At 50.0% G+C, this 22,543-nt stretch overlaps 3 protein-coding genes across 6 annotated transcripts; 1 reads left to right on the top strand and 2 right to left on the bottom strand.

The window, feature by feature from the left end:
- Nucleotides 1-122: 122 nt before the first annotated feature.
- Nucleotides 123-4,529, bottom strand: LOC101834831 (ceramide-1-phosphate transfer protein). Of its 2 annotated transcripts, none has more exons than XM_013119936.3 (3): nt 4,231-4,529; nt 1,958-2,182; nt 123-1,723 (listed from the first exon to the last, which is right to left on the bottom strand). In XM_013119936.3, exons 2-3 carry the CDS (start codon nt 2,077-2,079, stop codon nt 1,195-1,197), a joined length of 651 nt encoding a protein of 216 aa, XP_012975390.1. In that variant the 5' UTR covers nt 2,080-2,182; nt 4,231-4,529; the 3' UTR covers nt 123-1,194. The 2 variants fall into 2 exon arrangements, with proteins under 2 accessions (XP_012975390.1, XP_005079285.1); XM_005079228.4 differs by having other exon boundaries at nt 1,958-2,092.
- A 91-nt stretch (nt 4,530-4,620) lies between these two features.
- Ints11 (integrator complex subunit 11) lies at nt 4,621-19,270 on the top strand. Its single transcript, XM_005079226.4, has 17 exons — nt 4,621-4,781; nt 7,437-7,534; nt 7,961-8,034; nt 10,186-10,414; nt 15,641-15,739; nt 15,817-15,851; nt 16,089-16,227; nt 16,634-16,698; nt 17,186-17,375; nt 17,522-17,605; nt 17,871-17,960; nt 18,044-18,206; nt 18,293-18,400; nt 18,484-18,545; nt 18,627-18,769; nt 18,840-18,969; nt 19,059-19,270. The coding sequence occupies exons 1-17, from the start codon at nt 4,754-4,756 to the stop codon at nt 19,122-19,124; spliced, it is 1,803 nt and encodes a 600-aa protein (XP_005079283.1). The 5' UTR covers nt 4,621-4,753; the 3' UTR covers nt 19,125-19,270.
- On the bottom strand, nt 19,262-22,478 carry Pusl1 (pseudouridine synthase like 1). Of its 3 annotated transcripts, XM_013119995.3 has the most exons (8): nt 22,335-22,476; nt 22,058-22,115; nt 21,721-21,908; nt 21,377-21,526; nt 21,126-21,296; nt 20,114-20,168; nt 19,880-20,042; nt 19,262-19,606 (listed from the first exon to the last, which is right to left on the bottom strand). In XM_013119995.3, the coding sequence occupies exons 1-8, from the start codon at nt 22,409-22,411 to the stop codon at nt 19,593-19,595; spliced, it is 876 nt and encodes a 291-aa protein (XP_012975449.1). In that variant the 5' UTR covers nt 22,412-22,476; the 3' UTR covers nt 19,262-19,592. The 3 variants fall into 3 exon arrangements, 2 of the variants coding, with proteins under 2 accessions (XP_012975449.1, XP_021088270.1); XR_002384844.2 differs by lacking the exon at nt 19,262-19,606 and having other exon boundaries at nt 19,948-20,042; nt 20,114-20,345; nt 22,335-22,478; XM_021232611.2 differs by lacking the exon at nt 19,262-19,606 and having other exon boundaries at nt 19,900-20,345; nt 22,335-22,478.
- Between the last annotated feature and the right edge of the window lie 65 nt (nt 22,479-22,543).

The raw sequence follows: 22,543 nt of genomic DNA, 5'->3' as shown, positions 1-22,543 counted from the left end.
ATTCAGCCTTGTCCCTAGGGTTAACTCCCTCCCCACCCATATAGGTAGGTACTTTTATGTTCTTCCCTCACATAATCAGGCACCTGACACACCTGTGACCCATCCTAGAACACCATACCCAATCATGTAGGTGTAATTTATTTGTGTTGGAATACTACATATATCATAGTTCTTGAGGAAAGAGATATTTATGCACATCACCTACACTGGGGACACTGTCTTAGGTTTAACATTGAGACCCAGTGGGAGAGGTTAGGGTCTTATGCATTGGGTGTCAACCATGCTGGGTGTGGTCATCTGACAGCTAGACAAGGGGGCCTAGCCCCCTTCCACAAGTCACGTCCTATCTAAGGCACTTGAGTACCATGATGACAGGAGCAGCAGGGCTGGCTAGAGAGAGGCGTGGTTTGGCCAATTAGTATTGACATTTTGGAATCTAGGGGTGCCCGTGCTGCAAGAGCACCCCTGCAAGAGGCTCCCTTCTGAAGGCTGATGCTACCATATCGCAGAAGCTGTGAAGCAGGCTGCACTGACCAGAGCAGGCTTTCCTGGGGAGGTCTCAGCCAGCAGTTTCAGACAGTTTCTATTTCCAAGGAGACAAGGGGCCTGTTTGATATGCAGAGGCTGACAAGCAGGTGAAGGGCAGGGAAAAGTCTTCAGTACTCATGCCACGGCCAAAGGAACCTCATCTTACCCAAGGACAGCTTTTGGAATATGAAGAGGCCCCAGGCATGCAGGCCCAGGGCTGTCTGCCTGGCACCGATCCATGTCTCAAGCTCAAGATGGGCACAGGAAGGATACACATTGGCTGGGCAGGCTGACTGTGGGGGAGACAGAACCTCAGCTCCAGGGTCCTGTGCCCTTATACCATTTCAGATTCCACATATGGGAGGCAGAACATGACTCTCCTTCCCCATCTTCTCCATTTGCCATCTGCATTTCAATAAGGCCTGACTGAACACACACATAACTAAAGTGGAGGGCAAAACTGGAGTTCAATTGTCTCATCCTGGATCATGAGCATGACTAGCACCCACCTCAGCTTGGTTCAGCTGCCCACCAGCCTGTGGCTCTCAACCAGCTCAGCTTTCAGGGGTGACAGTAGCATCCGGAAAGCACTGCTGTGGGAGTAGATCCCAGGTTACCCAAGCCCAGTTCTGAGCAGGGGAAGCCCAGATGGTATGGGCACCACCACTAGGGCAGGTCTAGCAGGGAGTGCTCAGCATAGAGCGTCTGGGAAACGTTATACACATGCTCAATGAAGGGTAGCGCCTCTCCCAGCATCTCCACTGCCTGCTCAGAGGACCCCACATTCATGGTCTCGAGAAAGACCTTGCGGGTGGGCAGGGCGCAGAAGGCCACAGTGACGGCTTGACGCACGATCCAGGAGTGGTAGGCAGCCAGTGTGGCATTATAGGCATCACTGCAGAGTGTGGAGGTACGAGCATCCTCAGAGCTGGTGCGCAGGCCTTCCAGGAACAGTTGTAGCCAGCGCAGAGCACGATGTAGGCGCAGCACAGTCCGGCAGCCTGAGTTAGGGTATCGGGAACGGGAGCGGCGATCTATGTCCACCAGCTTGTTGCCCACCTCATAGGCTACCATGGACTGCAGGCTAGTGTAGTGTTCATACTGTGGGCTGTTCCTCAGATGCTCCATTATCTGCAGCTTTGAGACCACATCCTTGGAAATGAATGAGAAGACGGCACCCAGGCTGTTCAGAAACCTGTGCAAGGAAGTATAAAATTTGAGGCCCTACCTAGACTGGCGGTCATGCTGTACTGCAGGAGATATTACCTTGAATCTGCTAAGCACTTGTTAGTCTGGAGGCAAGGGCAGGAAGGGCTGAATGAAACTGTCTGCTAGCTGTTCCCATGCCCCTACGCCATATGGAATGCAGGTGTCCCATGTGAACTCTGACTGGCAAAACCACTGTCTTCAGCAGCCCCAATAAACGCACCTGACTAGCCCCTTCCAGCTGTTGATATAGTGGTCCAGCAGCACCTCTTCCTTCTCATTGAGACACTGCTTGAAGCTGATTAGGACGACTTTAAGGTTGAAATCTGCCTCTGGGTCATCCATCTTCCAACATGAGCTGAAATAGTTTTACACAGAACTTGTAGTCATCACGCTGGATTAGCTCACTCTGTGGTTCATATTCTCAAGAAGGGGTTGGGAAGAAGGTCTGAAAGCAAAAGAGGGATGCTAAAACTGTTTGCTGAGAATCATCCCTTTACCTGAGTGTCTTCCTCAGGAGCTGCAAGCCAATTTGACCTTGCTGTGCCCTTGGTGAATCCTGTACCCAGAGATCTTGACATGGTTGCTCCTGGCCCTTCAGGCTAATAATTTGGTCAGTTTCTGACCTGGGATTCCATGGCTGCACTGTTTGCATCTGCTATTGCTTCTTGCTTTCCTGCTTCTTCTCTTCCTAGAGCATCTGATTCTAAAAGGTAGGCATAGTCCTGGACCCTGGCCATACCTGGAACTCACAGTATCAGGGCAGCATTCTGATGGGAAGTTCTACCAAAACAAAAATCAGGACTCTAAAAAAGCAAGTGATTTTCACACAGGGGAGAACTGAAAGGGTAGCTAGACAGGCTTTCCCTTCCTTCATCAGTGCTGTATGCCCAAAATTAAATCGGAGGTTGTGGGCTGGCATCTGCTAGACAGACAGATAGACACCCTTGTTGTTGAAATGGTATGCATCCCCAAATAACAGGGTAGCTGAGCCAAAGGTCTTAACACACACAAAGGATTGCTAAATAAGTCCTCCCATTAGTTCCAGAGCACATTCTGGAAGTGATCCAAGATAGGGAGAGGCCTTAAGGTAAGGTGGGGCTCTGGGTACTGTAGGCATTTTAACAGTCACTCCACAAACATTCTAGTTCCCTTATTTATTTATTTAATTAATTTTCAATTGTAGGGACTGAGCTTAAGGGCCTCTTGTATGCTGGGCAGAGAATAGCCTGGAATAGCCTAGGCAGGCCTTTAACTTTCTTTTTCTTCCTTTTTTTTTTCTTTTTTGTCTTTTCAAGACAGGGTTTCTGTGTAATAGTCCTGTCTGTCCTGGAACTCAGTGTGTAGACCAGGCTGGCCTTGAACTCACAGAGATCCACCTGCCTCTGTCTCCCAAGTGCTGGGATTAAAGGCATGCATTAAAAGGTATGTACCACCACTGCCTGGTCAATTTTATTTCCTTAATGTGTTGTTTTGAGACAAGGTTTCTATGTGTAATCCTGGTTGTCCTGGACCTCACTCTGTAGACCAGGCTGGCCTTGAACCCAGATTTGCCTGCCTCTGCTTCATGATTGCTGGGGTTAAAGGCGTGTGTTACCACACCTGACTAGGCTTTCACTTTCAACCTTCCTGCTTCCTGAGCAGCTAGAGCTACAAGCTTGTGCCCCACAGTCCTTTTGTGCTCACAGCTTGAATGGAGAACTCCAAGCATCCAGCCCCCACCTTCCCTGGTACTGTAGAGCCTTCTCTTGGTGTCCAGGACCAACCCTGTGGGATGTGGGTGAATCTCACCTATGTTCAACACGAACACTCAACACCAGTTCTGGAGGTTCCTGTGTCCCTTAGTGCTGGATCCCTGCCCTAACCGTTGTACCATCAAAGTCCCCCCAAAAACCATTCTCATCTGTCTGTATCTGTGGGCAAGTTCTTTTTTTTTCTTCTCTCTCTCTCCTTCACACAGTCCTATGACTAAGTCCTTCAGCTCTGGGAATGTAGTCTGCATGTCTCTCAATACATGGCTGAGGCTGTCAGAGTTGTGATATAGCCCCATGGGTTGGACTGGATTCCCGTCACAAGTTCCAGACCCTGACCCTGGAGATGGGCTCACCTTGTGTTCAGGTGTCAGGGACAGCCTAAGAAAGATGGCGACGCCCTGAGTCTTGTCACACACTCCCCTCTTAGGGCCTGCGTGCTGCCCACTGAGCAAACTGTTCATTCTTTGGCCACCTAACAATCCTGCAGTCAGGCCTTCCTGCTCAGAGCTTAACCCAGGAGCCAAGTAGCCATTTAAGAGCTGTAGGTGGTAAATTGAAAAGAACAGGAAGAGAGGTCGACTCCCGGAAGGTGATGCAGGGTACGTCTAAGCCTCCTACAGGAGATCAAGCTAGGCAGGTGGACAGCCGGCAGAAGGACCACAAGCTAGCTAGCACACAGCATATACACCCGGGCGTAGGTAGCAGTGAGCCAGGGCCGTTCAAGGAGGTCCGCAAATCTCACCTGGGACGGGTTCCTGTGGCGAAGGGCAAAGGATGTGGCAGAGGTCAGTGATGGGGAGGGTTGACCACAGTTACAATAAGGTTGCTGCGGGAGCCGAATCTTTGCCTGTCCGTCCCGGTTGTCTACGGAGGCTCGACTCCGAGGCCTGGATCACGTCAGGTAGGCGTCCCCATGCTTCTCCCACGCCCGGAGCCTGTTTGGAGACACCTCGAAGTCTGCGGTTGGGCAGAAGTCTTGAGTTGCAGCCCAAGGGTCAGCCCCTGCCCCGCCCTTCGCTACCGCGCCATCCCAATTGGCTGCTGATCATCCAATTAGAACTCGACGTATCGGCCCGCGTTTCCGGCGCGAGGACAGGAAGCCGGCGTCTTGGCAGTTGCGCCTGCGCCTTGTGTGAGAGTCGCAGTGTCTGGGCGTGCGGGGGTGGGGGGGCCGTCTCACCCGCGCGCGCGCGAGGTCGGAGGCCTTCCTGCGGGCGGTGCACGCGGGCTGTGGAAACGCGCAGGTCGAGACTGCCTCCTGGACGATGCCTGAAATAAGAGTCACTCCCTTGGGTGAGTCCGAGTCTGAATCATCTCCTGCGGCGTCCCGCGAGTCGGGCCGGTCCCCTCATAGCAGCCTAGCAATACAGCCAGCGACCAGCCAGCCCTCCACCAGCTGTGCGCCCCAAGGAGCGAAAGTCGTAGCAGAACGTTTCGGAGTTGGTGCTTCCTCATCTCTGTGTGGCACGGGGGGGGGGTCGAAGAGACTGGGGTTGATTCCTGGGCCTCGGTATGAGTTGTGGAGGTCCCGCTTCTGTACCCAGGCTGCCTTATCAGCTAGACGAGAATGAGACCCTGAAGCCCAAGGTGGCCGTGAGGTGCCTTGAGTCTTGTGCAGGCGTTGCCTCTGTATTCAGCCTGTCAGTGGCGTTAAACTCAGCCACAGAACTCTCCCTGGCGACTTTTCTGCCCTGCCTGTAGATTGTCGCTTCAAGACCCCTCAGCTTGGGCTTCTCTTTTTCTTTGCGTCTCCCCGACTTGTTGCCCAGGTTGCTTGCTCTCACCCCCTCAGTTCAGTCTTAGTGTCTGGTCCATCCCGAACTTTAAAAAGCATTATTTGTTCATCGGAGAAAACACGAATCTAGACTTCTAAAAGTCCTAGCAGCATAGTATGGTGTGTTGGAGGAAACAACCCTCTGATATCTGGGGTTCCAGAACCTCGCCAAATGTCCCTGGGCTTTTCCTCATGCATGTATAGTCAGGGTGTTGGAAGCACCTGCTCATTCATATGATCCAGACAGGCCCTTAGGTCATGTCGGTTAGAACTTAGTCTTCCCAGCTTACTGCTTCACGGGGCCTTAGCAGGAGCAACCTCTCACACTGGCTACCCCCATCCCATTTAATTAGATTACAGGATCAGCAAGGCCAAGCATATTAAGACCCAGCTCCCTGACTCACTACCCTCCCACTGGGAAAATTTTTGTTTTGTTTTCTGCCACAGTTTTGAATAATTTTTTTTGGCACAGTTTTTTTTCTTTTGTTTTTACGAGACAGGGTTTCTCTGTATTGTTTTGGAGGCTGTCGGTCCAGCCTGGCCTCGAACTCACAGAGATCCTCCTGCCTCTGCCTCCCGAGTGCTGGGATTAAAGGCGTGCGCCACCACCGCCCGGCTTGGCACAGTTTTTAATCTCCTCCTGATGTACTCAGTGTCTAATTGCCTCATTCCCCAAGGATGTAAATCTGCACTGTGCAGAGATGCATGGACAAGGTAATATCCTTAGCTTTCTTCCTCCCGTGTCTAACATCTATCTCTGCGGTGCAGACTTCTGCTCTTCTTTCCTGGAATGGAAAATCTCTTTGGGAGTGCATAGGGACTGGAACTTTATAATCCCGAAAAGCACACTTCTGCACCATTCTTGGTAGTGTGTTATTATGGATGCCTGTGATGTCAGGCCCTCCCCTGTAAGGGTGCAGCCATTTCCCTTCTATAAATGTTTCAGGGGCCTCCAGGCCTAGCACAACTTTTTTTTTTTTTTTCCTAGACAGAGTTTCTCTGTGTTGTTTTGGAGACTGTCCTGGAACTCGCTCTGTAGACCAGGCTGGCCTCGAACTCACAGAGATCTGCCTGCCTCTGCCTCCCGAGTGCTGGGATTAAAGGCATGCGCCACCAACGCCCGGCTGGCCTAGCACAACTTAAGGGCTAGCAGTCCTATGCATAGGGATGCTAAGACATTTCCCTCAGGGAGCACACATTTTGAGGTGGTAGGAATATGCCTGCAGGAAAACCTGAGACCAACTCCTCCCTAACTTCATTGTGGCTGGCTACATAAGAAAGGCAGACTGGGCCATGGATAATGCTTGTGGTAGATTGTGCTTGGTGCTTGAAGTTGGCAGGTGGAGACTATAGGATCCAAGATGGGAACAAGACTGTTAGTTATTCTCAGACCCCTTTTGAGGCTTGGACCATATCTCTCTCCTTATGAACCCAGATTCCAGGGAGATAACAGCTAAATGGGGGAATAGGTGTGTCCATTATGGTCAGTATCGTGGGCTGAATAGCTGGGAGGGTTGCTTAGTCATCAACACCATGGGACAAGCTCCCATTGAGGCTGAGCTAGGGGTTCAGTGGTATGGGGCCTGTGTTGCACACTGACTAAAGTGGGCCATCTGTGCTGCAGTCAGTTATTGGTCAGAGTCATGATTCCTTATTTCTGGGCTGAAACCACGTGGATATGGCTCCACTCAGCACCAAAACTCAGGATCCAGGCCTCAGCTTCTTCAAGAGGAAATCCAAGGGAAGAAGCATCATTGATTTACAGCCCCGTTGAGGGTCAGGAGTAATTGGACTAAGGTCTGGAGAAACAGCAGTGATATTCCATAGAGTGGTAGCTGTGGCTTGCTTCTGTTCAATGTCGGGGGCCACAGCCAGTGCTTAATGCTCTACTAGGAGTTTGTTGCAACATTGAGATTTGCAGGAAAGCATGAAGGAGGAAGGCATGTGGCCCTTGCATAGTGCTTTGTCTCCCCATTGTGCATTCCCTTTATCTGCATGTGAAGGTACCTGTTTCCTATCCCACGAGTCTGTGCACTCAACTGTCTTAGGTCCAGCAGAGCCAATGGTAACAAGTAGTTCAGTGGAGGTCAGCCATTCGAATAGTGAGGGAAGGAAACTGGGGAAAAAAGAGGGAGGAGCCATGGCCTTGTCTCTTACCTACCTTTCTTGAGCAGGGGCTGGCCAGGATGTGGGCCGCAGCTGCATATTGGTGTCCATTTCGGGCAAGAATGTCATGTTGGACTGTGGGATGCACATGGGCTACAATGATGATGTGAGTACTCTGGGTGGGTGGTCCAGAGGGCAGCAAGGGCCACAGTCTACTTTCTGGTCATGCTCTATCTAGCCATGTGAATCCTGGGACCTTAGAGAGGGGACAAATGGGGTAAGTGGACAGTGGGGGCATTCCTGGACAGCTATTACCCATGCTGGGTGGGGACAGGTGGCCCTGTCAGACGGTGCTTGAAAAATAAGAGGCCAGCTGAGATGAGCCTCTTGGGGATCCTTCAGACTGGTCATGGGGACCCTTTGGGTTCAGCTATTTGCTAATTGTAGCTTGACCTTTCCATGAGGTTATGAATAGCCAGTAGCAAACCCACTGATGTAAGGTTTGCTGGGGGTCATTCCTTGGGGTGCACCACTCTTGCTTCTTGAACCTCAGGTAGCCTGCTGTGTCCCCATTTTTCTCTTGTCTCATCAGAGGCGCTTTCCAGACTTTTCCTACATCACCCAGAGTGGCCGGCTGACTGACTTTCTGGACTGTGTAATCATCAGGTAGGATTGTCAGGGTTTTTTAATGTCCTTTCTTATACCCTTTTTTAGAGGCTGTGTTAACCAAGCCACATGACTCATTCTTCGGAGTGGACATTATCCCCTCAGAGCCAGGAAGATGATTGTGCCTGTTGGTTGTGCCCTGGAGTGTCATGAATTAAAGCCTAGCGGGTGCCCCCAGGAAGTAGAGACCTAGCCAGTGTAGCCAGTGCCAAGATGTGCCCTTCACCTGCTGAGTGTGGGGTCCGTCCAGCCTAGATGACCCCGTGAGACCTTTTCTCACCAGCCCCTGGCAACAGTGATTGCCCCCTCTCATCAGTTCCTTCCCATTCTACTAGCTAAGTATATCTGGTGTATTCCTGCTTGTGCGTCCTCTTCTAACTCTGGTTCCCTAAGGCTCATTTTCTCTTGTTCCTTTGCTGTCTCAAGAGTGCTAAGCCCTCTGACCATTACTGATGTCCTAGACAGTTAGTTCATGGTCTAGCCTCCAGTTGCCACCACCTCAGCTAGGTAGAGCTGAGCAAGGGGAGAGACATCTTTCTTTTCTCCTTGGCTCCCATTTTCATGTTCTGTCCAGATAGGCTGCCAGCTGTTCCCAGGCCTATACCCTTTTGAAGTTTCTGCAGTCACCTCCTAGTCTAGTTGACCACATTCTGACTGTAGCACTTCCCTCTCAACACCTACCCTGCTGCCATTAGCCAGAGTGGTCCTTTGGGCCTAAAGCAGCCAGTCCATCTTGGTAAGCTGTGTTCTCGGTAATTTAGACTCTGGTGTTTTGGTCACTCACTACCTGCCTGCTTTGGGTTGACTGGCCCCACTCTTTCTGGGAAGGGTATTCCCAGGTCTTGCCCTGAGCAGTCTCAATTCTCTCTTGTCTCCATCAGGAAGACATTCTGACTACCTGACAGATAGTGGCTCTTTTCTTGTATGGTATTTGATGACCTGCTTTTTATTTCCTCACCAACTTGTCACCATCTGATTCAGATGGTGTGTGTGTGTGTGTGTGTGTGTGTGTGTGTGTGTGTGTGTGTGTGTGTGTGTGTGTATTTGTAGGAGGCCAGAGGCAACCTCAGGTGTTACTCCCCTTGTGTTTTTTTTTTCTTTTCTTTTCTTTTTTCTTTTTCTGAGACAGGGTTTCTTTGTGTGTCAGCCCTAACTGTTTGTCCTAGAACTCTATAGACAAAGATCTGCCTGCCTCTGCCTCCCTAGTGCTGGGATTAAAAGCGTGCACCACCACCGCACCTGGCTAGTTCTTGTGTTTTTTTGAGACATGATCTCTTACTAGACCTGAGTTCACTAATTAGGCCAGGTTTGCTGGCCAGCAAGCCCCAGGGATCCACCTGCCTTCACCTCCCCAGCACTGGTGGTGTCAGCACACATGTGCCATTGTGCCCAGCTTTTTATGTGGGTGCTAGAAATCAAACTCAGGTCCTTGTGTTTATGAGGCAGGCACTTTACCAACTCAGTTATCTCCCAACCCTTTGTTATTGTTTGTTTTAATTGTCAACACCTGATTTTCTTATTTATTTAAGATGTATTTGTTTTCAGAATGGGTGTCTTACTAGCTCTGGCTGTCCCAGAACTCACTATGTAGACCAGGCTTGCTTCGAACTCAGAGATCTTCTGAACGTTGGGACTAAAGGCATGCACCACTGCTGCCCAGCTGTTTTTATTTTTGTTTTTTTTGTTTTCGAGACAGGGTTTCTCTGTATAGCCTTGGCTGTCCTGAAACTCTCTGTAGACTCACAGAGCTCCACCTGCCTCTGTCTGCCTCCTGAGTGCTGGGATTAAAGGCATGAGCCACCACCAACTGGCCGCTTTTGTTGTTTTAAGGCAGTCTCGTGTAGCACAGGCTGATTTGAACTCCTAATCCTGCCTTCATTTCCCAAGTGCTCACATTACAACTATGTGCCACCATGCCCTGTTCCAATTCAGGTTTAATTACTAACTTTCATATTGTTTTTTTGGGTATCTAGACTGCTCATTTGGGAAGACTGTAGAGTTTGTGGTTTGTTTGTTTGTTTTTGACTCTTTAGTACTATGATAGTGATTCACATTAGGTTTCAGTAAATGAGTGGATCAAAAGCATAGGGCTGAGGAGTGGGATGACCGGGAAACAGTGGTCTCAGGCTGACTGGTGTCGCATTCCCCCAGCCACTTCCACCTGGACCACTGTGGGGCACTTCCTTACTTCAGTGAAATGGTGGGCTACGATGGGCCCATCTATATGACCCACCCCACCCAGGCCATCTGCCCCATCCTGTTGGAAGACTACCGCAAGATCGCAGTGGACAAGAAGGGAGAGGCAAATTTCTTCACTTCTCAGATGATCAAAGACTGTATGAAGAAGGTGGTGGCTGTTCACCTGCACCAGACAGTTCAGGTCAGGATCCCTGACCCATTCTGTACATAGTCTGGAAGGCCCTGGGGTCTTGGTCCCAGGCCACCTCATCTTATTCATGTGTCTAGCTCTGTGGAGTCTCCAAGAAGCAGCAGTGGGCCATTGTCCAACCATATATGGCATTTAGCTTGGGGGAATATATGTGGTATGTCTGTATGTTTGTGCACATACCTATGTAATCAAGGCTTTTTCCCACTTGGCTGTGCCCAAGCAACATTCCATAAGCCAGTTTGCCTTCCCCCCTCCCAAGGGAGAAATCTGAGGTATATGCAACTTGTTGGATATCTTGATGTGTCATTGGTAAGGAGGCAGGCAGGACAGCAAGATGGACCAGTCTGTGATAATATATGGGTCAAGGAAGAAATGAATGAAGGATATTAAATAGCCAAGTGACTGGTTAGATTTAGCAACATTCCCAAAAAATTTTGGATTTGTCTGTTTCTATTTTTCTTTAAATATTTATTTGTTATGTATACAGATCTCATTACAGCTGATTGTGAGCCACCATGTGGTTGCTGGGAATTGAACTCAGAATCTTTGGAAGAGCAGGCAGCTCTTAACCGCTGAGCCATCCCTCCAGCCCTGTTGTCTGTTTCTTATAAGAATTTTTGCTTTGCTTCCTATGTTGCTACCTCCCATCCTTTTAGTTTAAAACACTTGTTTTTTAGACGGGGGTGGGAGGGTGAGGTGGGATGGGAGTGGGTTTCCTGTGTGTAACCACCCTGGCTGCCCTGGTAGACCAGGCTGGCCTTGAACTCAAAGAAATCCTCCTGCTTCTGCCTCCTGAGTGCTAGGATTAAAGGAATGTTTCCATGCATATGTATATTGAGTATGTATATATGTTGATTCTGTTGCTAGGTAGAGGGGAGAGGGAGGGAGAGCGTATGTATGTGTATGTTTATTGCTGTGATAAAACACCATAACAAGAAGCAACTTGGGAAGCAAAGGGTTTATGTCAGCTTACAACTCTCAGGATACGCTCCATTACTGAGGGAAGTAAGAGCAGTCACTCAAGGGGAAAACCTAGAAGCAGAAATTGAAGCAAGAACTAGGGACACTGCTTAAAGTCTTGCTCTTTCTGACTTGCTCAGCGTCCTTTCTCAATACAACCCAGGGGTTGCACCATCAAGAAAACGGTGGGGTTGGATAGAAGGCTCAGTTGTTAAGAGAGCACTGGCTGATCTTCCATAGCACCTGGGTTTGATTCCCAGCACCCACATGGAGGCAAACTGTCTGTATTTCCAGTCGCAGGGGACTCAACTATCCTAGCCTTTGTAGGCATCATGCACACACGTGGCACACAGACATCCAAGCAGATAAAACTGATAGACATTAAGTAATTTTAAAAATTAAAATAATGCCCCACAGACTTGTCTACAGGCAATCTGATGGAGACATTTTCTCAATTAAGTTCCTCTTCCCAGATGACTAACTTGGGTCAAGTTGACAAAAAAAATCCAACCAGGACATTAGGTAGGCAAGTAGGTAGGTAGGTAAACTTTTTTTATGGAGTTTTTATTTTTTAGGTGGGGGCACTGCCACAGCACATAGGAGTCAGAGCACTACTTATAGGGATCAGTTCTTTCCTTCCACTGTGTGGACACTAAGATAGAACTCAGATCGCTAGGCTTGTTGTCAGCAAGCTCCTTTACTTGCTGAACATCTTGCCAGACTTGAATTATCAGTGTATTTTTAACCCTGACAAAAATTATTTGGTGTAGTCAGTATTTGCATATTTTTGTCTATAAATTTATTCTTCTGTAGAGCCTCTCCCCTTCCTGCAGTGTTTCTCAGTGTAGCCCTTACTATTCTGGAACTTGCTCTGTAGACTCAGGCTGGTTTTAAACTCAGTCACCTGCCTCTGCTCCCTCCTACCCCTCTTGCTGGGATTAAGGGTGTGTGTGCCCCACCTGGTCAGTTTCTCTTTTTACTTGAAGTCTTTTATCTGCCAGTGGGTTTGCCGGTGACTGATTTTCTCCATTTTCTCTGTGTGTGTGTGTGTGTGTGTGTTTACTATGTTGTTGAAACTGGCCTCTTGAACTTGTGATGTTCCTTTTTACATTAGTGTCCTGCATATTAGGACTATATGTGTCTACCCTGCCAGGCTGCTGATACTCCTTATTCTAATCTGCCTACTGAAACACTGCCTTCTGTGGTAACCTTGCTGTGAGAATTCCTTTGACCATCCTAGAGATGGTAATCGGAGATACATAGTTTTTCTGATCTACTGCCAGGATGTTTGCCTGGGTGTCTGGTAAGGACAGAGGTTTGTTTTGTTTAGTTTTTCAAGACAGGGTTTCTCTGAGTAACTGTGCTGGAACTCACCACCCTGTAGACCCAGGCTGGCCTTGAACGCATTGGGATCTGCCTGACTCTGCTCCCAAGTGTGTGGGATTAAAGGTGTGTGCCACCACCGCCACACTAAGATAGAGGTTTTACTGGGGCCTACAGAGCAGGAACTGGTCCCAACCCCATTATTGTTTGAGTATTCCTTCCAGAAATCCCTTCTAGCTGCTGCTCTAAGTCTTGGCCTCATGGTGATACCCAGTTGTCCCTCCTGCTCTGACCTTATGGGAGCCAAGCCACTCTGGGGTTAATCCAGCTGTGTGCTGCTGAGGATCAGGGGTGGAAGGGCTGGCCAGCTGGGATTTCAGAAATGATTCTGTTCTTTTATCCATCAGGGACCAACACCCCCTCCCCCCGTCCCTCAGACAGGGTTTCTTAGTCCTGTCTGTCCTGGAAAACTCTCTGTAGACCAGGCTGGCCTCTACCTCCTGAACACTGGGATTAAATGTGTGTCATCTCGGGAAAGACCTATATGCTGAAGGGCCCATTTTGAATAAGAAAAGTGAGGTCTGGTCAGCTTTTGGGGAACATTCCTGTGCTCTCGCCTATGGAAGACTATATACTACAGAGTACAGGAATCTTACATGTTCTGGGAGACATTGCTTTTAACAGCCTTTGTGTAGACTTTCCTGGGGAGATATACTCATACATTACTAACCCTAGAAAAGGAGCCACAAGCCAGGTGTTGGTGGCACACGCCTTTAATCCTAGCACTTGGAAGACAGAGGCCGACGAATCCCTGTGAGTTCAAGGCCAGCTTGATCTACAGAGAGAGTTCCAGGACAGCCTCGAAAACAATACAGAGAAACCCTGTCTCGAGAAACCAAATAAAAGAAAAAAAGAAAAGAAAGAAAAGGAGCCACAACAAAACAATTGCACCAATGTCCAATTTATTGACCCAGTGAGATTTTTTAAATTGGAATTACTAACAGGAATATGATGAAGGGTTACTTGAAAGGAGCAGGGATAATTCACGTGTGACAACTTCTTGGAGGTTTTTGTACAGTCTACAAGCAGCTCCACCAACTTGGACCAGCAAGCCAAGATCCCCAGAGAATCAGGAAATCAGAAGTTTGGTATCAGGAGGTCTTTCATAAACTGTCTTACTCCAAGCAAGCTTATTCAGAAGTACAGCATCTTATATACTATTTCCAGGAGGGAAAAGGGATAGTCAGCAGAAACTATACAATTGAAGGAAGTCAGCAGGAAGTTTATCAGGTAGTGTTGCACTAGGGAAACACAGGGTACCTCAGGAACACTATAGACTAAGCAGCTAGCAGCCTTGGGGCTTTATCTCTTCAGGGGGAAAAGCCACGTTTCCAGAAGTTGAAACCTTAACTTCTTTGAGGCCCAGATCCCAGACCCAGACTGGGCCTTACCCAGTCTGTCCCTGAGTCCTTCCCTATTTCCTTTTACCCCTTTCATCAGGGCATTTGAGAAGGCCTTGGGTTTGTCTGGCTCTCAACACTCCACATTCAGGTGATTTCTCATCTCTGTTTTCTTTCTTTCTCTAATCTCAGCTCCTATTTACTTACTTTTATACTGTTAGTGGGGACTGTAAAGGATCATTCAAGCTTGTATTCTTCCAGAATGTGACGTTTCATTTACCTTCCGTCTTCCACCCAAGGCTCTGAGCCTCCCCATCTTTCCTGGGGCAGATGTTTCAATTTGTAGGGAATGCTCCAATTCCAAAGAACATGCCATACAACATAGCCCCTTTCTTCTGTTTCCTGTGGTCTTGTCTTCCCTGACGCTCTTCCAGGATGATAGTTATCTTACCCATATCATTTGGGATGCTGTCTGCTCCTTTTGTTTAGGCTGCTCTCCCTTTGGCCTCCCAAGCTGTGCTCTGATGGACCTTGACCAGTCTGCTCGAGTCTACCTTCTGGGGCTTGATGTCTTTAATTCTTGCTGTCTATGTTCCTGGGGCTATGAGTAGCTTAACATTAGATCTTTTCACTGTAGACCTTCCATCGTCATTTTTTGTGTTATGGCTCATACTGAATTAAAAAAAAGAAAAGTTTTCTTGAAGCAGTCTCACTGCACAGCCCAGGCTGGCCTCAAATTCTTCACACTCCTACTTCAGCCTTCCAAGAGCTCAGGAGCTGAGAACAGCTGTGCATCACCACGTGCAGTTCCTCAACGTTTTAGTCATTCATTCTCTTGACTTTATTCAGTTTTTTTCTTTTTTTGAGGTAGGACTTTGCTGTGTAGCCCAGACTGGCTTTGAACTCACAGAGATCCACCTGCCTCTGCCTCTTTTTTTTTTTTTTTTTTTAAAGATTTATTTATTTATTTATTTATTACATATACACCAGATTGAATTGTAGATGGTTGTGAGCCACCATGTGGTTGCTGGGAATTGAACTCAAGACCTGTGGAAGAGCAGTCAGTGCTCTTAACCTCTGAGCCATCTCTCCAGCCCCCTGCCTCTGCCTCTTAAGTACTGGGATTAAAGGTGTCCACCACCATGCCTGGCATACTTATTGAAATGTTAATTTGTAGTTTCTAGTTTTAGAATTTTTTTTTTTGAGACAGGGTTTCTCTATGGCTTTGGAGGATGTCCTGGAACTAGCTCTTGTAGACCAGGTTGGTCTCGAAATCACAGAGATCCGCCTGCTTCTGCCTCCCAAGTGCTGGGATTAAAGGCGTGTGCCACCACTGCCCGGCTAGAATTTCTTTTTTATAGTGTTTAGGGTTTATCTGTAAGTTTAGTCTAGTCTAGAAGTAGCTTGCTACAACCCCTAGGTGTAGTTGCTTTTGATTAAGTGCCAGACTTCTGAGAAATGAATGGACTGGATAGGCTTAAGGTAATCATCTGCTTCCTGCCTTGCAAGCCTGAGAACATTCTTTCTTCTGCAGGTGGATGATGAACTGGAAATCAAGGCATACTATGCAGGCCATGTGCTTGGGGCAGCCATGTTCCAGATTAAAGTGGGCTCAGAGTCTGTGGTCTACACGGTCAGTGGAAATACTTGGCTTGAATGAAATTGCTGGGGGTAGAAAGACACCTTCCTTATTGCCATTTTCTTTGCCAGGGTGATTATAACATGACCCCAGACCGGCATTTGGGGTGAGTAGGTCTGTGTTTTCACTCTGTGGGAACTTCCTGGGAGTTAGTAGATCTAAGAGACATCATGGTAGGCATCTAAATGCCCAACACCCTCCATGGTCCTCTCATGCAGTGTGACGGAGCTCATGTCAGGGTGACCTAGAAATGTGCCATGATGGGGCTACAGTCTACTTTGCCACTTGGCTCCCAATTCTGTAGCCGTGAGCAATTCAATGACCACTTCTACCTCTGTTTTAGGGCTGCCTGGATTGACAAGTGTCGCCCCAACTTGCTCATCACAGAATCCACGTATGCCACAACCATCCGAGACTCCAAACGCTGCAGAGAGCGAGATTTCCTTAAGAAAGTTCACGAGACTGTGGAGCGTGGTGGGAAGGTATTGACTGTGCAGTCTCTGGTGTGTGTCTACTCTGGCCCCATTGTATAGGTCCCCCAGCAGGCTTCTCTGAACTACACGTGGACAGTGTGTCTGGGTGTGGGGGGGTTACTATTTATTTGGCACTGAGAGACAGATTCCAGAGTCTTCCCTTCCTTCGTGCTATCCTCCCATGAAGGGCTGTTCAAGAGCCTCCCACAGTTTCTGCTGTCTCTACATGTGGCTGGGGTATATACAAAAAACCCTGTAGTAAGATGCCTGGCTATTCCTTTGCAGTAATGCTATCTCTGAATGTTGTCAATCTACCTGCCTGCAAGGGTGTAGTGAACATCTTACTACCTGCTGTGTTCAGGGAAGGGTAGTGTGGCCAGTGGCTCCCACCTGAATCAGCCACATCTACCCTCAGGTGCTGATCCCTGTATTTGCACTGGGCCGGGCACAAGAGCTCTGCATCCTGCTGGAGACCTTCTGGTAGGTACAAACAGTAATATTCCACAGGTGGGCAGGAAAGAATGGAGCAGCTTCTATGTAGGAGAGTAAGTTCCTCACACTGCCAGTCACAGTAGAACTGTTGACAAGTCAAGGCTGCAATGACTACCACTGGGTACTGTGTGTCCAGGATACAGTACCATTGGCCCTGCTGTCTTGGTGGAGCTGTGCATGTATTGGGATTTCACATTTGAACCATTATCTGCAGGCTGTATTGGTCACTGCAAAAATGCCGAGTCTCCTCACATGAGCTCTGGGGACCCCTGACACTCCCATGTTTGTTTTATAGAACACAAGCTGAGAGGTCTGACCCAGTGGTCATTAGGGTAGAGACAGCATGGGGTTCAGTTCAAGGGACATTGAACTCAGCCTTGGCCATAGCTACTAAGCAGTGCAGTAGAGGGCATAGGGCCACATGTTGCAGGCTAACTCTGGCCTCCCTGCACTGACTGGGCTGGTGGACACACAGGGAACGCATGAACCTGAAGGTGCCCATCTACTTCTCTACGGGCCTGACAGAGAAGGCCAACCACTACTATAAGCTCTTCATTACCTGGACCAACCAGAAGATCCGCAAGACATTTGTCCAGAGGAACATGTTTGAGTTCAAGCACATCAAAGCCTTTGACCGGGCATTTGCTGACAACCCAGGTCCCATGGTAAGGCCCTGACAATGCAGCTTCTCTACATCTGGCCTTCAAGGATCCCTGTCCGTGGGGCTCTGGGAGAGACTGCTGGCTAAAGGTCTGGTGCTTATTACAGCCCTGGGTAAAATCTACTCTCTTGACCCTTGTCAACCCTGCAGGTTGTGTTTGCCACACCTGGGATGCTGCATGCTGGCCAATCTCTGCAGATCTTCCGAAAGTGGGCAGGAAACGAGAAGAACATGGTGAGGGCTTGGGGCTGATTCCCAGGTCTACAGGGACTCGTTATAGTCTTAGAGAACTGGAGTACAAAGAACTGGCCCTTGAACTTTCTGTGTGTTGACCCCATGATGACTCTGCTGCTACTGTGTTCTGCCACCAGTAGTCTGAGCAACTAGTCTGCTAACACTGACAGGCCCTTAGCCTCCTGAGGATTCAGGTCAGGGGCTGCCCCAAGAGCAAATGTCTACTTTGGGAGGCTATGCAGCTGAACCTCACCTCTGCTTTCAGGTCATCATGCCTGGCTACTGTGTGCAAGGCACTGTGGGCCACAAGATCCTTAGTGGGCAACGAAAGCTGGAGATGGAGGGGCGTCAGGTGGTGAGTACCTCCCTGCCCTGGGCTCAGCAGGGCTTCCAGGCTCTCGCTGCTGCTAACTCTGCCTGCATCTTGTGACGCCACAGCTGGAGGTAAAGATGCAAGTGGAATACATGTCATTCAGTGCCCATGCTGATGCCAAGGGCATCATGCAACTGGTGGGACAAGCAGAGCCAGAGAGTGTGCTGCTGGTGCATGGCGAGGCCAAGAAGATGGAGTTCTTGAGGCAGAAGATCGAGCAGGAGTTCCGTAGGCAACTGGTGGGCAGGGATGGCCTGTGGGATGGTACAGGCAAGGCTGGCAGCCTAGACTGAGGCTCTGTATCACTTTCTCAGGGGTCAGCTGCTACATGCCAGCCAATGGTGAGACAGTGACGCTGCCCACAAGCCCCAGCATCCCTGTGGGCATCTCCCTGGGACTGCTGAAGCGGGAGATGGTACAGGGTATGAAGGGCAGACTGGGGCATGGGCCAAGGGAGGCAGGTAATTGGTGGCTTGGGTTAACTTCAATATTCCTTTCCTCTCAGGACTGCTCCCTGAGGCCAAAAAACCTCGGCTCTTGCATGGCACACTAATTATGAAAGACAGTGTAAGTATGTAAAGAGTGATGAAGTGGGGATAATTTATAACATTCATTACTTCCCCTGACCTGCTTGCCCTTCCCCTACAGAGTTTCCGGCTGGTATCTTCAGAGCAAGCCCTTAAGGAGTTGGGCCTGGCTGAGCACCAGCTGCGTTTCACCTGTCGTGTGCACCTGCAGGACACCCGCAAGGAGCAAGAAACAGCCCTACGTGTGTACAGCCACCTCAAGAAGTGCGTTCTGGCCTTGCCCTCACCCCTACAGGCAGGGTAGGGCAGGGATCTTAACTATGCCTCTCCACAGTACCCTCAAGGACCACTGTGTACAGCATCTCCCTGATGGGTCTGTGACCGTAGAGTCCATTCTTATCCAGGCTGCTGCCCACTCGGAGGACCCTGGTACTAAGGTATTACTGGTCTCCTGGACCTACCAGGTAAGGAGGATGGGCATCAGTGGTATGCCTGGAGACCCCACTTCCTTGGTATTGTGTTGTCTGTGGGTAACTGTGCTTTTCTCTTCTAGGATGAAGAGCTGGGAAGCTTTCTCACAGCACTGCTCAAAAATGGCCTTCCCCAGGCACCCAGCTGACATGTAACCACCAGCAACTCACCACTCTGTCTCTTGCTGTTTGTTCAGCAGAAGGATCAGGGATTTGGCTTTGGGAGGTGGGTGCCCTGAGTAAATGGGCCAGAGTCACATAGACGGGTTAAAGTAATAAACAGGTCTTTTTGTTTTTTATGCCTTTTATTTCTACTCCCTTGTCCCACGATTGGGCTCCCAGAAAAGCCGAACCAGTGGCTCCTTGGGTGCTTACAGCTGTTTTCCTGCCTGGTACCCCATCCTTTAGTGACAAAGGGATGTCCACGGTGGAAAGACTGGGGAGGTGGGAACTGCTGGAAGGTAGGCAGGACCACCAGAACCCCACATAGCTGTGGATTAATCTCTGCGGGTGCAGTAAGTGTTGGACAAGGCTGACAGCCAGACTCAGTATGCCGTGTGGTTCTTCACCTCCATTGAGTGTACAGTTAGCTGGTCTCATACTGGACCTTACAGGGCTCAGGATGTTGGACCTATGGATAGACCCTAGGTCAGAGTAAACTCCTCCTATGGTTGCATCTAGAGACCCCACTTACCCCCTAAAATCTGACCCTGTGGACCACTCAATCCATGCCACCATGCTTTTGATCCCTGATCCTACCTAACTGAAGTCCCTTTTCCCACTGTTCCTAGTTTCCACAATAGGTAACTGGATTCTCATCTAGTACAATGTGGGGTTTGACTGCCTCCAAAAGCCCCCTCCCCTCAGTGAGAGCCCAGCTCTTTCCTATCCCACCCCCTCTTACCAAAGTCATCATATAGCACCGACTTCAAGAACAGGCCACGGGCTGGGGCAACTCGAGCCTGATATTTGCCCAGGGGATCTTGACTATCCAGAATCGCTTTCACCTGTGTAGGTGTCAGAGTCCCTTGACCCACAGCCACCAGCACAGCTGTCATCCTCCGTACCTACAACAGAGAGCTGAGATAGTCACAGGCATTTACCTGAGCGCACCCTGGGAGGGTCTAGTACAGCCTACCTGTCGATACAGGAAAGACTGGCTTTCAAACTCCAATGTCCAGAACTGCAGTCTCCTAGAAACAGACAGTTTTGATGTCCAAGCTACAGGCAGCCCCAGCCACCCTAGCTCACCATGTGGCCTCAGACAAGACAGATTTAAATGCTGGCTCATCCATCCAGGGTAGGTTCTTGCCTAGCTGACCACCGGTTCCAGAGGGTGAGTAGGTATTGCATGACTTCCAGGAGTCTGTCTATGCCATATCAGAAAACAGCATAGTCATCAGCCTGTGCATAAAGGGACAGCAATTGCTTTGAGCCCTTCCTTCACATGGAGGGGCCACAGTATGGGTGCTGAGATGGACTTAGCCAGTTCACCTATCAAGATGGAACCCTGGCCATGTACTCTTGTGCCTGGTCACACTGAAGCCCTCCTCCCCTAGGGGCTGGTATCAGTTGCAATGTGCTCAAGGTCAGTAGCTGGTTCCCAGTGGGAAGTCCACTAGACAGTGCAGAGAACTGCCACTCCGTCAAACTGGACCGGAACCACTAGCTCCAATGGAACCTTTTCAGTGACTGCCAAACCCATCTGCTACAAAGAGCTATGGGTATGGCAAGGCCCTCAGAAAGGCAACATTCTCTACCCTGTGCTCCCCAGCCGGGCAGGAAGAAGACACAAACTACTAGCTCATCCCTTTTAAGTGGCCAGCACCTTCCATCCTCCAGGCCTTATGGATGACCAGTGTATATCAGTTTCGCATTATCCCACTTTCTTTGTTGTTTTGGGTTTTCAAGACAGGGTTTCTCTGTCTCTCTGTGTAGCTCTGGCCTGGAACTCGATTTGTAAATGAGGTTGTCTTCAAAGTCACAGAGATCCCCCTGCCTCTACCTCCCAAGTGCTGGGATCAAAGGTGTGCACTACCACGCCTGGCCTGGGGCATCGCTGTACTTTTATGGGATTATTATGAGAACTGATTTAACCCTGGTTGCCTCTAGACCAGCATGAGGCTGTAATGCAAGGCCATTCTTCTCACCTGCTCTCCTGGGGGAGGACAAATAGGCTGGCTGGGCCAGAAGACACAGAGACCCTTTGTAGTGTTCGCACAGTACTTGTGGCTGGGCTGCCAGCGGACTGGAAAGCACTGAAATCATGTGTCCCGATGAGGTGCTGGGCAGCCTCCTGCATGGCAGCCACATCCAGGGACCTGCAGAGCCAGTTAAGCATTGAGGAGGGCCCAGCCAGATGGATGGCGAGCCTTTTCCTCCCCGTTCTTAGTTCACTCACTTTGTCTTCAGAGCCCAGCATACATTTTGTTCAAACACAGGCAGCTGATCAGGCCAGGAGCAGCCTGTGGCCAGACGATACAGGTAGGTTCTGGAGGTGGCTGCATGGCGAGCATGGAAGTCACTGGGCACTCTGAAGGCCTTCAGTACGCTGTGGCAAGCAGATCTGGCTCATTGCAGGAATGAGTCTGCCCATCTGTCCACACAACTTGAGGGAAATCGCCCACTCACCTCCAAGTTGCCCAGAATACAGTATCTTTCTGGACCTCAGCCTTCCTTTACAGAGGGGTGTGGGGTACATTAGTAAAGAACAAAGAACAGAACCATACTCAATCCCTGGCTCACCGAATGGCCCGGTGCTTCAGGTGGGTGTTGAGAGCCTGGGTCACGACCTCCGGGGAGTAAGGCTGCAGGCCTGAGCGGCGATGGATGTCCAGGTGTGCCGCGTTGCTCAGTGCATGCACTCCGGCATCAGTGCGGCTGGAGATAGTAAACCTGATCGGCTCGATCGAGTTCAGCCGCTGGGCGGCCTCCTGCAGCGACAGGGTGCAGGCGGGCGGTCACAGCGGAGGCCAGGAGCCCATGGAACAGTAGAGTGCATGCAGGGATTGGGGCTGCAGCCCGCTGCTTCCCCCGCCCCAACTGGTCATCGCTCTAGCCGAGAGATGAGATAACAGCTCACCTCCAGGAAGTTCTGCACCCCAACAGCGCGATGGTTACCCTTCACCGCCGCGACCCCACTGCGGAGAGATACAGGAAGGAGTTATCGGAAGCGTCTGTGGGAGCTGTCCCGCCTGGGGTTTCGCCTCCAGGGGCGTTCGTACCGCCCAGGCCAGTGTTCCTAGGCTCTTAAAATTGCACATCCCGAGACTAGACGTCCAGGCTGCCGATCTTGGCCGTCTCGCAGACCTCCCGCGAGCCCGAGTGGAGGAACCGGAGGTGATGGCGGGGAAACGTACTTGAAGTCAGTGCCCAAGTACTGGAAGAACACAAGGTAGCGCGCACGCACAGAACCCACAGCCCCGCAGGAACCCATGGTGGAGTAGCTGGAGGGCGGGGCGGTTGCACGTGGCCCGCGGTCCGCCCTGCCCAGCTGCGACGGCGCCTGCGCACTCACTCGGCTCACCCCGCCCGGCCTCCAGGACCGAGAAACGGAGGCGGGACCAAG

The sequence above is a fragment of the Mesocricetus auratus genome, unplaced genomic scaffold (genome assembly GCF_017639785.1).
Source record: "Mesocricetus auratus isolate SY011 unplaced genomic scaffold, BCM_Maur_2.0 Super-Scaffold_100042, whole genome shotgun sequence".
Taxonomy (NCBI): Eukaryota; Metazoa; Chordata; class Mammalia; order Rodentia; family Cricetidae; genus Mesocricetus; species Mesocricetus auratus.
The sequence above is the reverse complement of the archived record's forward strand: the minus strand, read 5'-3'. Positions and strand labels throughout refer to the sequence as shown.